Source organism: Oncorhynchus gorbuscha, linkage group LG19, assembly GCF_021184085.1.
Source record: "Oncorhynchus gorbuscha isolate QuinsamMale2020 ecotype Even-year linkage group LG19, OgorEven_v1.0, whole genome shotgun sequence".
NCBI classification, from domain to species: Eukaryota; Metazoa; Chordata; class Actinopteri; order Salmoniformes; family Salmonidae; genus Oncorhynchus; species Oncorhynchus gorbuscha.
In genome coordinates, this window is record NC_060191.1 from 33613738 (window position 1) to 33632122 (window position 18385).

Genomic DNA, 18385 nt, shown 5'->3' on the forward strand with positions numbered 1-18385 from the left:
GTGCCGGCACTGGTGGTACCGGGCTGGGGACACGCACATCAGGGCGAGTGCGAGGGGCATGAACAGGGAGTACTGGTCCCCGGAGACGCACTGGAGGCCTGGTGTGTGGTACCGGCACTGGTGTTACCAGGCTGAGGACACGCACCTCAGGGCGAGAGTGCGGGGAGGAGGAACAGGGCATACAGGGTTCTGGAGATGCACAGGAAGCCTGGTGCATGGTGTTGGCACTGGTGGTACTGGGCTGGGGACACGCACCTCAGGGCGAGTGCGGTGAGCAGGCACAGGACCTACCGTGCTGTGGAGGCGTACTGGAGGTCTGGAGTGTAGAGCTGACACAACCCGTCCTGGCTGGATGGTTATACTTGCCCTGCAAATGCAGGGTGCTGGCACAGGACGCACAGGGCTGTGCAGACTCACAGTACGCAGAGCCGGCGCAAGATAGCCTGGTCCATGGAGGTACACTGGAGATCAGGAGCGCTGAGCCGGCACCCTCCTTCCTGGCTGGATGCTCATTCTAGCCCGGCCAATGACACGCTCCCCACGGTAAGCACGAGGATTAGGCTTAGGTCTCCGACCTGACTCAGCCAATCTCCTCGTGTGCTCCCCCCCCCAAAAAAAAATATTGGGGCTGCCTCTCGGGCTTCCATGCTAGCCTTGTACCCTTATATTGTCGCCATTCCTCCATTCTCCTGTATCCCTCCTCGCACTGTTCCATAGAATCCCAGGCGGGCACTGGCACTCTCTCTGGATCGATCGACCACCTCTCAATCTCCTCCCAGGTTGTTACCCACTCGTCCTTCTCCCGGGTCCATTTCTCCACAAAGCGCTGTTCCTCTCTTTCATGCTGCTTGGTCCTTGTTTGGTGGGTCATTCTGTCAAGTTCGATATACGGAGGAGACCAAGGCGCAGCGTAAGCTATATAATACTAGTGCAGACACAGGCAACTAGACATAGACAACCCACCCAACTCACGCCCTGACCATACTAAAACAAAGAAATAATGAAATAACTAAGGTCAGAACGTGACACCTGCAGCAAGAGGAATTGTGAATTATTATGTGGATTATAATTAATGGACATGTTTTGTAGGGATTGATACATTTTTTTGTTTGGGCGAATCAAGTCTGACATTTTAAATGGAAATTACAAACTGTAAAAGCCATTTTAAACATTGAATATACTACAAGTTTGCATTTCCTGATGTGCAGGAAAATTCTCAACAACAAAAGAGTGAACAAATTAAAATCCTACATCTGTACCACACATACTGTACATCCCACTAGTTAGTGTGTGAATGGTGTCAGTTTCACCCTATTATTGCCAAAATTCCAGTCTGCAAACATAAAAATATTCACTATGCCCTACCATATGTAAACCATATCATGGTATTTATCTGAAGGAAAGTGACAGAAACAGGCAACTGGTTGGCCTTACACTTCCTCAAATAAATAACATATAGATTACAAGAAGATGTTAAACTCAGGATACAATATCTGGGAGAAAGGAGGTTTTTATCTGGGATTGAAATAATGTATTTTCATACTCTGTGAGTAACCTCTCTGTCCTATATGCTGTAATTGTGGGAATTTACTGTGTCACATGAGCCCGATGTATCATTTGCATTAGTAAACATGTGGCAAGGTAAACGGTTGGGGGTTGATGACAGTCAGTAGCAGCAGGAGACGGGGACGGAGCCAGAGAGCCAGGGTGCACTTCCTCTTGGAGCGCTATGTTCAGTAGGTGTAAGGAGAGACGCTGGGAGACGAGAAGCAAGTACAGGGAGTGAACATTTATTAAACAACGGACATGAAACAGAACATGGACAGTGTCTGGACAGGGGAAACAAAACAACTATATGCTGACAAAGGGATCAAACAGACAGATATAGGAGGGGCAATCAACAAAGTAATGGAGTCCTGGTGAGTCCAAAGACGCGCTGGTACGCGTAATGTTGGTGACAGGTGTGCGTAATGATGGGCAGCCTGGCACCCTCGAGCACCAAGGAGGGGGAGCGAGAGCTATGTGAACTATGTGAAAGAAACAGTTGTTTTTGTCTTCCGCTGCAAAGTGTTTTGCTACAGTATGCCAACAGGAACACGACCCAGGGCTCTATGAACAGGAGGCATATTCACATCAGACTTAATTTAGATTCCAAACATCTCAATATATTTAAGGTGGAGACAATAAAAACCTTCAACCTAAAAGAGTAATGAAATTGAGACCTACTGTTATTGCAGTGCTTCCGTTTTGTGAAGTGTAGTCTGTGTAAATCCTTTGACATTCAGTAAAATAAGGCACCGATCTAGGAGTCGTTTCTGGTAAAGCTGTCTTCCAATTCCAGGGTGGAAATCAGGCCTTAGCCCTATAAACTGTTATTACCTCCTGATGTTTGTCTGGATACCTAGCTGGCAGTTTCCTTACCACTGCTGGCTGGCCACATTGGGTTGTTATATACTGATTACCATTGAGTTTCAACTCAAAGCTGTCTTTCCCTTGTCACTCTTAGACTGAAAAAAAACAGATATGGGCACTAGGTTTTCACAAGGCCCATAAAAGTGAAAGAAATGTGGCCATAGTCGAAGAATCAAGGATTACTAGAGGACAACGCCAACAACTCAAAAACCAACTTTGTGAGCATACCCAATGTAAGATACTGCCACAACTGTAGAGCTAAGTTGAACTGATATGAAAGAAATTGAACCGAAATTCAGTTGTCAGATTTGTATTCCGGACCTTGATCAAACTCATGTTTATGAATGACCAACTTCAGTTCACTAATTACATTTGTGCAAAAGCAGAGCAGCAATTTAAGTGACCGCTGATGTTCTTGGCCAGGAATAGAGCTCTCTATTTGTCAAAGAAAAAAACAAAATTACTTTTCCTCAGTGGACAAAGCATCAGTTTATGGCTGCCAAGCACCGGCCTACAGAGTTTGACTTGGTTTGGTTTGTTGCTTTAACCCAGACCCAAGACTGGCTTAGTAAGCTATTCAAGGGAGTAAAATGACTCAACTGCAATAAGAAAAAATGTCTGCTCTCAAAACAGAAACACCTAAGATACTTCAGACACCAAAAGGAGCAATATTTCCTATGAACTTGGTTTCTTCTCATGAGCTCAGGGGAAGAGAGAGAGAGTAGGAAGCCTTATATTAAAATGCTGATGACACAGCAGTAAGTCACTAAGTGTTTTGTTTGTGTATTCTGTGTGAAAAGCTACTAATAACCAATCAAAGGATGTGTAACCTAATAGATGTCCTCTCTCTTACAAAGCAGGCTAGTTATTGGTTATTCCTGCAGTTAAAATGTCCAAACGACACAACGTACAGTGATCGAAACAATTAATCAAATGTCACTGTAATCTCTTGTTCTGGGAGTTTGATGACGGGGGCTTTACATGACTGTGGTTGTGATGGCGAGATCACGTAACGTGTGTGGGCAGTGCAGCAATTCTCGCAGTAATATACAGTATTTAGCATTTTCCGCTAAATTGTTAGGCTAGATCAGAGGAGGCTGTTGGGAGGAGCTATAGGAAGATGGGCTCATCGTAATGACAGGAATGGAATGAATGGAACGGTATTAAACATACCTTACATATGGAAACGACATGTTTGAGTCCGATGCATTCATTCCATTCCAGCCATAACAATGAGCCTGTCCTCATATAGGTACTCCCACCAGTCTCCTCCAGGCTAGATAAATGACAGGTAGTTCAAGGCATGTAGTTACAGCAGTCAAGCATTATGTCAATGACACCAGTCTGACACTTATTCAGCTCCAATGACAGAACCCTTCGCCTGTATCGACGCAAATGACCAGAGATCATGAGCTAGAAGGAGGAGTGAGAGTGGGTGGCCAATACAGGGGGATTCCAGAGGCTGGAGGACTTTAGAGGAATCAGGTAGCAGCAGTACTTGAGAAGTGACCCCAGGGGGATGAAGACAGACAGAATACTGGATTATAAAGACCTCAGTAACCTGAACCTCAGTCTGGGTTCTCTCAGACAGTTTAAGTGCCAGGTGTATGCAGCCAGTCGTGTAAAGTAAAAATACTTTAAAGTACTACTTAAGGAGTTTTTTGGGGCATCTGTACTTTACTTTACTATTTATATTTTTGACAACTTCTACTTTTACTTTACTGCATTCCTGAAGAAAATTATGTACTTTTTACTCCATACATTTTCTCTGACATCCAAAAGTATTCGTTACATTTTGAATGCTTAGCAGGGCAGAAAATGGTCCAATTCACGCACTTATCAAGAGATCATCCTTGGTCATCCCTACTGCTTCTGATCTGGCGGACTCACTAAACACAAAGGCTTTGTTTTTAAATTGTGTCTGAGTGTTGGACAGAAAATTGTGCCGCCTGGTTTGATTAACATTAGAATTATTTTTATTATCCGTACTTTTTACTTTTACTTTTGATACTTCAAGTATATTTTAGCAACTACATTGACTTTTGATACTAAATTATATTTAAAACCAAATACTTTTAGAATTTTACTCAAGTAGTATTTTAATAGGTGACTTTCACTTTTGCTTGAGGCAATTTCTATTAAGTTATTTTTATTTTTACTCAAGTATGAAAATCAAGTACTTTTTACACCACTGTTTGCAGTTGTGTGTGCATCTGTCTACTGAGATCAAAAGAGCTAAGGTATAAGGTACAGTTGGCAAGACAGTGGTGGCATTTCTGGTAACATCTGAAGCGATTTCAAACACACTAAACATTAACGGATCAATGGATTGTTCGACAGCTCCAGTGGAGAACAGATGTTAATGCAACATTTGGCAGGTTTCTTACATACGGGCTGCCTCATTGCACATCTGCAGACATTGAAAGACTGTAATAACAATATCACATCAAGCCAATCTGTTAATGCATAATTGAATGCAGTGTTGAACCAATCAAAATCAAAACCAAATCTGAACCTGGAAAAAATACAAAAAAGCCTAAAGAATTGTCTTTCTTTATCATAAAAAACATTTGTATGGCTGTTTAAAACAGAGATTTAATTCAACTGATTGCTGATTGCTTAATTGTGCAGTGGTTGTGTGCAACCAATTAGCTTAAGCAAGCTAGCCAGTGGTAACAACGTGTCTGTAACGGCGTTCGTCTGTTGAATGAAGAAAGTCGGACCGAAATGCAGCGTGTAGGTTACTCATGACTTTAATGAACAGAATAGCGGTACATGAAATAACTGAAATACAAAAACAACAGAACGGAACGTGAAACTAATTACAGTCTATCTGGTGACTACAACACAGAGACAGGAACAAACACCCACGAAATACAAAGCGAAACTGAGGCTGCCTAAATACGGTCCCAATCGGACACAACGATAAGCACCTGACTCTAATTGAGAATCGCCTCAGGCAGCCAAACCTATACCACACCCCTAATCAGCTGCAATCCCAAATAATACAAACCCCAATACGAATACAACATATAAACCCATGTCACACCCTGGCCTACCCAAACATATAACAAAAACACAAAATACAATGACCAAGGCGTGACAGTGTCAACAATTCCCTGATGGCAACAGTGGAGGGGCCTGGGAGGGAGCCTCCACACAAACAAACAACTCAATGGACTGCTCCTTTAATTTCCCCATTCTGATCCAGCATACAGTGTATTGATTGTGGTAATGCCTGTCTGTGGGGACGATTCATACCCTCTGATCTGTACTTCACAGAGGACATTGCCCTTCCTGGCTTCTGTCCATTGTTGTCTCTACTCGTGCCATCTCTAGTATTGAAAGTCGTTCACAACAGCCTTAAACCGTTAGGCCTTTTCATCCTGATAACACAGCACACAGAATGTCCTGGTAGCCACTGCTATACTCTCTAACTTGTTTCACAATTCAGATGGTGTCCTCCACAACTTCAAATCAAATTTGATTGTTCATATAAACATGGTTAGCAGATGTTATTGTGAGTGTAGCGAAATGCTTGTGCTTCTAGTTCCGGCAGTGCAGTAATATCTAACAGTAGTCTAACAATTCCACAACAACTACCTAATACACACAAATCTAAGTAAAGGGATGGAATAAGAATATGTACATATAAATATATGGATGAGTGATGACCGAGCGGCATAGGCAAGATGCAATAGATGGTATGAAATACAGTATATACTGTACATATGAGATGAGTAATGCAAGATATGTAAACATTATTAAGGTGGCATTATTAAAGTGACTAGTGATCCATTTATTAATGACCAATGATTTCAAGTCTGTATGTAGGTATGCATGTGTTAGTGATGGCTGTTTAACAGTCTGATGGCATTGAGATAGAAGCTGTTCTTCAGTCTCTCGTTCCCAGCTTTGATGCATCTGTACTGACCTCGCCATCTTGATGGCAGCGGGGTGAACAGGCAGTGGCTCGGGTGGTTGTTGTCCTTGATGATCTTTTTGGCCTTCCTGTGACATTGGGGGCTGTAGGTGTCCTGGACGGCAGGTAGTTTGCCCCCAGTGATGCGTTGTGCAGATCACACCACCCTCTGGAGAGCCTTGCAGTTGTGGGCAGTGCAGTTGCCGTACAGCCCGGTCTCAATTGTGCATCTGTGTAAGGACCGACGCCGGAGACGAGAAGCAGGTACGGGGAGTTGACATTTAATTAGGAACAGACAAAGAGCAAGACAGAAACAGCGTCAACACACAGATACATAATGACAAACGACAATCAATGCAGCAACAGAGATGGGGAACTGAAAAATATAGGGGAGGTAATAAACAGCGGAGTCCAGGTGAGTCCAATAATACGCTGATGCGCGTGACGGGGGGAAGGCAGGTGTACGTAATGATGGTGGCAGGAGTCCGCAATGCTGGGGAGCCTGGCGCCCTCGAGTGCCAGGGGCGAGGAGCGGGAGCAGGCGTGACAATCTGTCAAAGTTTGTGAGGGTTTTAGGTGGCTCTTGAGGTTTAAGAGGCGCTGTCTTCACCACACTGTCTGTGTGGGTGGACCATTTCAATTTGTCCGTGATGTGTACGCCGAGGAACTTAAAACTTTCCACCTTCTCCACTGCTGTCCCGTCGATGTGGATAGGGGGGTGCTCCCTCTGCTGTTTCCTGAAGTCCACGATCATCTGCTTTGTTTTGTTGGTGTTAAGTGAGAGTTTGTTTTCCTGACACCACACTCCGGGTGCCCTCACCGCCTCCCTGTAGGAGGTCTCGTCATTATTGGTAATCAAGCCCACTACTGTTGTGTTGTCTGCAAAGTTGATGATTGAGTTGTAGGCATGCATGGCCACACAGTCATGGGTGAACAGGGAGTACAGAAGGGGGCTGAGCACACACCCTTGTGGGGCCCCAGTGTTGAGGATCAGCGAAGTGGAGATGTTATTTCCTACCTTCACCACCACCACCAGGAAGTTCAGGACTCAATTGCACAGGGAGGGGTTGAGACCCAAGGCCTCAAGCTTAATGATGAGCTTGGAGGATACTATAGTGTTGAATGCTGAGCTGTAGTCAATGAACAGCATTCTTATATAGGTATTCCTCTTGTCCAGATGGGATAGGGCAGTGTGCAGTGTGCAGTATGATGGCGATTTCATTGTCTGTGGACCTATTGGGGCGGTATGCAAATTGAAGTGGGTCTATGGTGGCAGGTAAGGTGGTGATATGATCCTTGACTAGTCTCTCAAAGCTCTTCATGATGACAGAAGTAAGTTCTACGGAGCGATAGTCATTTAGTTCAGTTACCTTTGCCTTCTTGGGTACAGGAACAATGGTGGCCATCTTGAAGAATGTGGGGACAGCAGACTGGGATAGGGAGAGATTGAATGTGTCCGTAAACACACCAGCTAGCTGGTCTGTGCATGCTCTGAGGGCGCGGCTAGGGATGTCGCCTGGGCCGGCAGCCTTCCCTAGGGTTAACACGTTTAAATGTCTTATTCATGTTGGCCATGGAGAAGGAGAGGGAGGGCCCACAGTCCTTGGTAGCGGGCCACATCTGTGTCGCTGTATTATCCTCAAAGTGAGCAAAGAAGGTGTTTAGTTTGTCTGGAAGCAAGACGTCGGTGTCCGTGGCTGGTTTTCTTTTTCTAATCTGTGATTGCCTGTAGACCCTGCCACAAATGTTTTATGTCTGAGCCATTGAATTGCGACTCCCTTTTGCACCTATACCAACATTTCGCTTGTTTGATTGCATTGCGGAGGGAATAACTACACTGTTTGTATTCAGCCATATTCCCAGTCATCTTGCCATGGATAAATGCGGTGGTTCACGCTTTCAGTTTTGTGTAAAGGCTGCCATTTATACACGGTTTCTGGTTAGGGTAGGTTTTAATAGTCATAGTGGGGACAACATCTCCAACGCACTTCCTTTTAAACTCACTCACCGAATCAGCGTATAAATCAATATTATTCTCTGAGGCTGCCCGGGACATTTCCCAGTCCGCGTGATCAAAACAATCTTGGATTCCGATTGGTCAGACCAGCATTGAATATTTCTTGTCATGGGTACATCCTGTTTGAGTTTCTGCCTATAGGACAGGAGGAGCAAAATGGAGACATGGTCAGATTTGCCGAAGGTAGGGCAGGGTAGGGCCTTGCATGCATCGTGGAAGTTAGAGTAGCAGTGATCCAGTGTATTTCCCGCACGAGTGCTACAATAAATATGCTGATAGAATTTAGGTAGCCTTGTTCTCAAATTTGTTAAAATTCCCAGCTACAATAAATGAGGCCTCAGGATACATGGTTTCCAGTTTACATAGAGTCCAGTGAAGTTTCTTGAGGGCCATCATGGTATCGGCATGAGGAGGAATATACACGGCTGTGACAATAACCGACAGGAATTCTCGTGGAGGATAATGTGGTTGGCAATTGATTGTGAGGAATTCTAGGTCAGGTGAACAAAATGACTTGAGCTCCTATGTGTTGTTACGATTACACCATGAGTCGTTAATCATGAAGCATGCACCCCCGCCCTTCTTCTTCCCAGAGAGATGTTCATTTCTGTCAGCACGACACATAAGGAATCCCGGTGGCTGTGCTGACTCCGACAACATACCCTGATGTCTCTCTGGAAGGCAACCTTTGCCCTAATTCCGTCTACCTTGTTATCGGAAGCGGTGGGTGGTGTGCACGCCTCCGAAGTCTGACCAGGAGATCGCTTCGTCTACATCTTCTGCGGAAAAGTTGGACGTAATGTTGGTAAGTTGACGTTGCTCTGATATCCAATAGTTCTTCCCGGCTGTATGTAATAACATTGAAGATTTTCTGGGCTAACAATTTAAGAAATAATACAGAAAAAACAAAACAGTGCATAGTTTCCTAAGGACTAGAAGTGAGGCGACCCTCTCTGTCAGTGCCATCTCGCCATCTTGTTAATGGTTTGGAAGATTGATTCTATTTAAAATTATATTTATAATCACTAACTTGGCTTGTGGAACTTTCCTGAATCCTTACACGAGTATGGCTGCAGACTACTTAGAGAGGGTACTTCAGGAAGCCTGGCTTTGTTCAATAGCTTTGACAGGCTGCTCAACGTAAAGATAATGTGCTCCTTTCTAGCTAGCCAGATATAGCAAAAATACGGTTGCAGGACAGATCCTTTGGGGTACAATTAAACTGACATTACGCCAGCAGATCCTTAACTGACTCTGGTTGTTGTTTTAACCTAATGCAATTTGGAAAAGCCCCCGAGTTTCCTTAACGACCCATAACATCCCTAAAAACCATACCCTGACAACTGCCTCTAGCCGTTTAGAGGTGAGGACAACATGTTTTTACAACATCGTGACTATCAATCAATCAGGTACTTTCCCAGTTAGCGTGGGTGTGTCTTCAGACTTCAGAGCACCATACCAGTAACCAAGCAACATCATCACAACTCATTGTCCTCATTGTCAACTCACAGCCTCATTGTCCTCTTTTTTTGAGTCAGATTACAAGTATGAGGCAAGACAGTGCAAGATGCTAAATGCTGAAAAAGAAATCACATGAAGTGTCCTACATTCATGTTTCTGTTTCTGTCCCTTCTTGCTAATTATTTGAAATGATTAATTTTAGTACGTGTGCTGATGTAGGTTACAAGTTTATGCTTTGCAAGATAGAGTTTATGAGGAATGTGTGTTACTTTAGATATTGCTTTAAAAAACAATTTCATAGTACCTCATGTTTGCCAATATGATTTAAATGTTTATTATTGCTTGGGGTCTGATATTAACTTTCTCTTTAGGCATACATCAGAAGGGCTCGTCCTTTGAGTTTTTAGCTTTTCCTGTTGATTCCTCACAGAGATCTGGCCATTGTCACACAGGTCTACAACCGATGAATGGCCATTGTGTAAAGAATGGCCATTGTGTGAATTTACATTACGCAAGCATTTCTGATGGATGTTGCACAGTAACAACAAACGATATCAAAAAGCGCAGGTGGCCTGTTTCTTGACTTTGTCACAAGGACTTTGTGTCTGTTGGTTATGGCTTGCTTTCAAATGTAAAATTAGAAAGCCGCTTGTATAGACCTACATAACTACATTTCTAAGGTGTTGCACATGATGTAATATGATCCGTTACATTTGTTATGTCACACATTTGATTGATGATGTATATGTTGTCATTACACATGCATGAATGATTCATGAAAAAGTTAACGATAAATATGTGGAATATTGAATTGTTTAAAAAAAACTGTATCTATGCCTAAATGTTAATTATTGCACTTAGGTACATGCCGTACACTCTCCCCAACCACCATATCTGATCATTAAAGACATCAGGCATGTGTCAGTGGTGAGGCTTCACTCACAATGATTCCAATCAGAGTGTGAAAAAATATATGAATTTTGCAGGATCACGTCCCAGGTTACTACTTGAATTCCTGGAGACATTTGACTGTAGGGGGGGTTCTACCTAAACAGGATGGGGATGGAGAATGCATTCCACTGGCTGTAACTGGTTGCTCTTATCAGAAGGCTAAGGTGAACAAGGCTTTCTAATGTAAGAACTGTGTCACAGTGAAAATTAAAATGGGGCTTGGAAGTGAAACAGTGGCATTCCACGCTCTATCCCCTCTGCCAGAGGCCTGAATTTAGGGACTTCCGTTTCAAGCACAGCTCTCCACTGATTCGCTGCCCAGATCTGCACTTCATTATGTAAAAGTTGTGAGGTTGGGCACAAGGACTTTTATTGTGTACATTGACAGGCAGCGCCTCGCAGTAGCAGTTGTCTGGAATGGGGCACCCAGGCCCTCACCAGCTTCTCTCAGCCATGGTGAAAAAGATGAAAGACATTTAATGGGAGATGTCTTTGTGATGAGCATGCCCTTTGACCCTGTAATTGTCTGGTGTTACAGGAAGTACATTCTATCATTATCAAAGGGTCGTTATAGGAATCCCTGATGCTACCATCCCTTCTTTGATGCCTCAGAATAGAATGTTTTTACTATCGTGAAAAGCTTATTTGAGACAGAAAAGAGCCCTCAATACATTTCCCAGAAAACCTAAGGTTTTATTTAGGCATAAGCAGCTTCATTTATGTATTTAGATAAAAGTAAGATAAAAGTAAAAGTAATTTAAAGTAATGTTGCTACTTTGAGGGTAAATATCAAAGTATTTGCTGGGGCCTTGTGGCATGCTGGCATTCTGTATCCAATATCCACTGGCTTCCAGTTGAAGCTCGCATCCGCGACAAGACCATGGTGCTTGCCTACGGAGCTGTGAGGGGAACGGCACCTCAGTACCTCCAGGCTCTGATCAGGCCCTACACCCAAACAAGGGCACTGCGTTCATCCACCTCTGGCCTGCTCGCCTCCCTACCACTGAGGAAGTACAGTTCCCGCTCAGCCCAGTCAAAACTGTTCGCTGCTCTGGCCCCCCAATGGTGGAACAAACTCCCCCACGACGCCAGGACAGCGGAGTCAATCACCACCTTCCGAAGACACCTGAAACCCCACCTCTTTAAGGAATACCTAGGATAGGATAAAGTAATCCTTCTCACCCCCCCCTTAAAAGATTTAGATGCACTATTGTAAAGTGGCTGTTCCACTGGATGTCATAAGGTGAATGCACCAATTTGTAAGTCGCTCTGGATAAGAGCGTCTGCTAAATGACTTAAATGTAATGTAAATGTAAATAAAACGCTTGGCCTGGATAGCAAGGGGATGAGGGTGATAACTTTTGATCACTCTGGCATAGTAATCAATTGAGGCTGAATATGAATTCCAACACAGCAAGACCAGACTAGACACGTTCTTTTCAGACTGAACGCATCTGACGTTTCATGCAGCTGTCAGATGTGAATGATGCCCATCAAAGAATAGACCAGACAGACAGCGTATGGACATTTGAAATCATGTGTGTTTAACCTTTTACTGCAGGGTCACACAGTTTTGTTATATTTCAGTCTTCTGTGATGTGTATAAAGTGTTATATTGGGATGCAAACTCAACATTGAATACATTTCAACTCTATATTTGACATGGTGCAGGTGTCTTCTTTTTTTGTAAGCCCATAACCATGTGTTTGAGGTAGTTGCTAGTCTAAAAAAAACAATAATACTGAAAAAGACTGAAATATAACCAAACTGTTTGACATAGAAACACCAGATTTTCTGCAGGTTTAAAAAAAAAAAATGTTTATTTAATTATGAAATTACAAAAAAGATTAATAACATTCCATCCATAAGCCCATTACGTCATTTGACTGCAGGAAATGGGAACTTGTTTGAAATTAAACTTGACAACATGAATTGAATGGTGTTAATCCAAATCCATAGTAAGATATCAAGAACATGACCGACAGTAAAGACTGAGGACGTAGCCTATAAATTCACATGACCTGCTATCGACCCCTGCTATCGACCCCTGCTATCTGCATTTTTAACATGATAGCTATGGCATTCCGACAGTAGTCCAAAACTAGCATCACCTTCCTGAGAGACAAGGGGTGTGGGATAAAAGGGGAGGTGGGAAGAGGATGTAAAGGGGTAAGAGGGAAGGGAAGTCAGACATGCAAAGAGAAGGGTTCTAGGGGAAAGGAGGGAAGCCATGACCGTCTTTCTAAACAAACAAAAACAGACAAACGGTATGATTAAAAAGGGGTTGAAACAACCGATCTATAAATAAGGATTGTGTTGTTGACAAACGTGTTTTACTAGCCTGAGTTATAATACTCTACACCACCATTCATTTTTCACATCGTAAATTTAAAAACAAAATTACATTAATTATGTGTTTGGGTGTAAGCTTACCTTGGCCTGACATTTTTGATCACCGTGTGGTTCTCTCTCGGACAAGTTGGGAGTTCCCTGTCAAGAGGGGTGATATGGAGGCCCGGCTGGCTTAGCTAGCCTAGCTGGCATGGAGCCTCAAGTGAAGGACACTAACAAAAGTTTTCAATGCTGCAGGAGCTGTGTTTAATTTCCTTTTATTCCAGGACAATGTGGACCAACAAGACTTCCAATGTAGCAGCTGTTTGCTTGCAGAGGACTACAGGGGCAATGTGCCTACTCTTAGCAAACAGATAGTGAACCTAACCAAGCTACTGGGGAATCATGCCCGCCTGCTTTTTCTTTCTCCTCCACACAAGTAGCCGGACGCCACTCTGGCCTGATGGAAGTGTCGCCGCCGTGTCGGCTGTCCACAGCCAACTGTCCGGAACTCTGCAGGGATCCCTCCCAGAAGGCGTCTCCCCCTTCCTTGGAGATTGGAGTGGATGATCCTGGTGGATGTTCCTGTTCTCAATCCTACCAACCAGACATGGAGAAATGTCACTCGCAGTGTAAATTGAAAACATTGTCCTCTTGCAACGGGGGATCTCCTTGGAGATGTTATGTCCGGACCGGACACTAGAAACAGCTTCGCTGCCCTCCATCCAGAGGCTTCGGCACCTTCTTCCATGGCGGCTTCTGATTCGAGATCGGATCCGGAGGAACCTGCGCCTTCGTCCTCTTTACTGTCTCCCTCTCCGGTACCTCAGAGATCCCATCCTCATCAGACCGCGAGGCTGTCTGAGTCTCCGGCCTATTCATTATCCACAATGGATACTACAGCTGGCCCGGGTCCATCGGGCCCCACTAGCCTTTGGTCCTCGAGGGTTTTGCAAAACCACGAAAGGCGAAAGAAAGGCTGGACCTCCTCAACCATTGCACCAGCTGTCGTCATCGTCAGTTCTATGGTAGGCAACATCATGGTTCCCGGGGGGAAAACTCTGTGCTATCCTGGATTACTGACATTACAAGGCTGCTTCTGCTTCAATCTACATTAGGGGGGCTAGCTCAGAACTTCTGATAATAGATTGTAAAGACCTGATTCTAGCACTGAAAGATTCCAAAAAGCAACCAATTATTTCAGGCGGGTGTTAAAGAATTCAGCAGGATAACTTTGACACCTTCTGGAAACAGAAGATGATCTAAAGGAATGAATCCGAATCGTCTTGGCTCCTGGACTCGGTCCACGCATTTCAAGGCTGCGTTGAGACAATGACTTATCAATGACCCACGCCCAGCTCAGATAATCCCTACCATTCTGTCGCTGAGTTGTCATAATGCTGCAGCAAATGTACATTATCCCAGGGGCATTGGCAGACATAATGTAAGTAACCTAATTTATGTCCCTCTAACTGCCCTGAATGCCTCTGTTGATTCTACAGCTATTGTATGCAGTAATCATGTGTCAATGACCAGGGTTCATGTTCCCTAGTAGGACGTCCACTGTGTGCAGCTAACCCTACACTATTAGCTAAAACATAAATAACATGAGCATGTCTACTTCTGCTAAGCTTCCAATTAAAGCAATAAAAAAATCAAGCATCCCAGAAAAGTGCTAAAAAAAAAAGAAATCAATATCTTGCTTATAACAGATAACAGGCATTCATATTCTGAAACTCACTTAGATAATACATTTGATGATACAGTGGTAGCAATAAATGGTTATGGTGGGGGTGTTGCTGTTTATATTCAGAAGAGAGCTAACATTAATAATATGCATGTAAATCTCTCATGGCTCAAAGAGGAGGAGAAATTGACTTCATCACTACTTGTTTTTGTAAGAAGTGTTGACATGCTGAATGCACCGAAATGTCTGTTCAAACTACTAACACACAGCTTGGACACCCATGCATACCCCACAAGACATGCTACCAGAGGTCACTTCACAATCCACAAGTCAAGAACAGACTATGGGAGGTGCATAGTATAGCCATGACTATATGGAACTCGATTCCACATCACGTAACTGATGCAAGCAGTAGAATCAGATTTAAAAAACAGATACAAATCCACCTTATGGAACAGAGGAGACTGTGAAGAGAAACACACACAGGAACAGACACATGCATTCGCACACAGATGCTAGCACACGCACTCGACACACACGTATATTGTGTAATACTGTTGTACGGTGGTGTTATACATTTTGTATTGTAGATATGTTGTGGTGTAATAATGTTATATGATGTACTGTTTTATTTGTGATGTAAGTGACTTAATGTGTTTGGACCCAAGGAAGACTAGCTAATGGGGATCCCTAAAAAATACAAATACAATGTGTCTTGTTTCCATCCACAAGCAAACATTTTTCCTTAATTTCCCCTCACCTTTTCGCCTAGGAATCGTTCTGGTTTGATGTGATGATGTTTGACTCAGGCTCGTGGTCTGGTGATAACACAGACATGCTATTCACTACTGTAACATGACTGACAAAGATTAACCCTGGTAGGAAGACATGACCTGACAGTAAGCAGCTAGGCAGCTGATTTTCCATATTCCACCAAATGACCCAAAAACATATGTAACAACCAGTATATCTGCGAAGCATCTAACAAAAACATAGCTAGACCTTAGAGTAGGCTCGCTAAAATTATAAATAATTAAAATCTTTCATTATGGTCAATTATAAACTGGAAGGTTCAGGCCCTGAATGCAGATTGGCTGATATCAGACCGTATACCACGGATATGAAAAACATTTATTTTTACTGCTCTAATTACATTGGCAAACCGTTCATAATAGCAATAAGCCACCTCAGGGGTTTGTGGTATATGGCCAATATACCATGGCCAAGGGCTGTAATCCAGGCACTCCGCGTTGCATCTTGCCTAAGAACCACCCTTAGCCGTAGTATATTGGCCATATACCACAAACCTCTGAGGTGCCTTATTGCTTAAATATATAATCGCATCAGTGCAATGCTTTTCACAATTGAAGTTATCTGAATAAATGGTACAATATAGTTTTGATCTAAAGAAAAAAGTAAGCTATAGAACAGATTAGAAAAGTGGTCTCTTTGAGCCCATTTTCATATTTTTCATAGCCAGTTAAAGATTGCATTCCACAAGAGTCACACATTCTTAAAATGATAGTCTCTGGGTATTCAGTCAAAACAAAATAATGAATCATATATAGTAGGGGACCAATTCATTCCACTTATTCTGTTCACTTACTACTATTATTTATATGATGACAAATAAATAACTATTTTAAACGCATTAGACATGCACATGTGTTCTGATGTAATGCGCAAAGATTTCCAGTTACGTGTATTAATTCGTTATTGTAACTAGTCTACATACATTGGATCGGTAGGTAGCCTGAGTGGTTAGAGTAACTGAGAAGTTGCAGGATCGAATCCCTGAGCTGACAAGGTAAAAAAAAATATGTTCCCTGATAGGCCGTCATTGTAAATGAGAATTTGTTTTTAACTGACTTGCCTAGTTAAATAAAGGTTTTAAAAAACGTTTAATTCCTTACAGTATAATTGAACTATAACTGACAGTAGAAAACAGATATGCTTTTTACATCCCATGCAGCTAAATAAAAAATGTGTGATAATAAGATATAATTTGCATTTCAACTTACATAAACGATTGACCAGAAAAATGTCAGAACAAGGTAGCAACATCACATGTTTGAAGTTTGCTGGGTCTACGCAGCCTTATTCAGAGCGGGGCAGAGTAGCGCTCCATCAAGTAGCCAGCCTTCAGTAGCCAAGCAACCCCGCAACGTTTCCAATGTACAGTACAGTACGGTCACAAAACGATACACCGCTGAAAACCGCATCCTATTCAGAGTTTCCAAGAAGTTAGATCTGCATTAGGTCACATACCTTTCCAGGTCAGAGAAAGCAGGGAAAGTCCCACGAACGTGGAAGCGTTCATTCGCAAAGCCATGTTGTCTCTTCTGCCCAGTGTCGTCCTGAGAGTGAGTGTGAAGACTGGCCGATCCTGGCAAACGGCAAGACAGACGCACGGTGTTAGAGAGGCAAGAGATGTAGGGCAGATAGGGTTGACAGCGACTGTGCTGTTGGTAGGAGGAACTTATAGGGGAAGGGAGCTCAATACAGTAAGTTGCCTAATCTTTATGAACAGATAGCCTAAATGATAACATGGTTTGGTACAAGGGTTCCTCAAATGTCTAGAATGGAATAGGATATAATAGAAAATATAGCAGTAAGAAGCAATTAACGGGGTTCAGAGGATGACAGAAAGGACACAAGATCTGTTGGACAACAAAGCAAGCGCTCAACATGTAGGAACTGTCTTATTTTATGTGCAACCAGTGAAAACATTAGCATTTGCGTCCACAACGGTGATCCAAGAGAAGTTTAGTCTAGTGCTGTAGGTTGGTTATCTTTGAATGCAGGTAATCATTCTTAAAGTCATTACTTAATGTATTGAGTTTCAGTGTTGGGGAAGCTACTCTGAAAATCTAGTTTACCAAGATACCAATTACGTCACACTGGAAGAAGTTAAGCTACACTAAAGCTACCCTTAAGAGAAATATAGTTCGCTTAACTAAAGTTAGATTGAAAAAGTACTTACACTACATCCAAACTACATAAATTATCATATCTAAATCTGAAATGTCATAGACTACAAATTGCAAGACCAGATCACTCTGAAGTAAGAGTCTGGTGGTGCAGACATGTTAGGTTGCAGTGACTTTTATTCACACAGCTTCTAAGAACATATACACACAGAAAAAAGGGTAGTAGGAGAACCCTTTTTGGTTCCAGGTAGAACCATTCTAGGTTCTAGATAGAGTGTATATATGGTTTACATATGGTTAACATTTACAAATTGTCATGGCCCCATGTCCATCTATTCAATTCTTGAAGCCCTGGTGTGATATAGTGCCACCTAGTGGTGTAGCATGACTGTATTTGAATGCAGCAACTAATCATTCTCAAATTCATCCATGGCTAATTTATTGAGTCTATATACCAAATCTGGAGTCAAGAAGAAAGAAGATGTTCTTATGTATTTTTAGCACATGTGCTAACGTGGACCTATAGGTACTGTGCAACCATATTGAATGCAACAACAATGTTTTCTCAAAACCATTAAAGACTGATGTAATGAGTCTAAATACAAAATCTGGAGTGGATCTGAAGTATGGTTCATGAGGAGAAGATGATTGCAGATGATTTTGAGGATTAACGT

General features: G+C 42.8%; 1 protein-coding gene across 4 annotated transcripts in view; it reads right to left on the minus strand.

Annotated features, from left to right (window-relative positions):
* LOC124005088 (cell surface glycoprotein MUC18-like) overlaps positions 1–17236 on the minus strand; it is a 66331-nt gene extending 49095 nt beyond the window's left edge. For 3 of the 4 annotated variants that reach the window (XM_046314021.1, XM_046314018.1, XM_046314020.1), the window contains exon 1: positions 17050–17235. In XM_046314021.1, the coding sequence (XP_046169977.1) occupies positions 17050–17113 (64 nt within the window). In that variant the 5' untranslated portion in view covers positions 17114–17235. Of the gene's footprint in view, positions 1–17049 lie in introns of all 4 variants that reach the window. The other variant, XM_046314019.1, reaches the window with a different exon arrangement.
* Positions 17237–18385: the final 1149 nt, after the last annotated feature.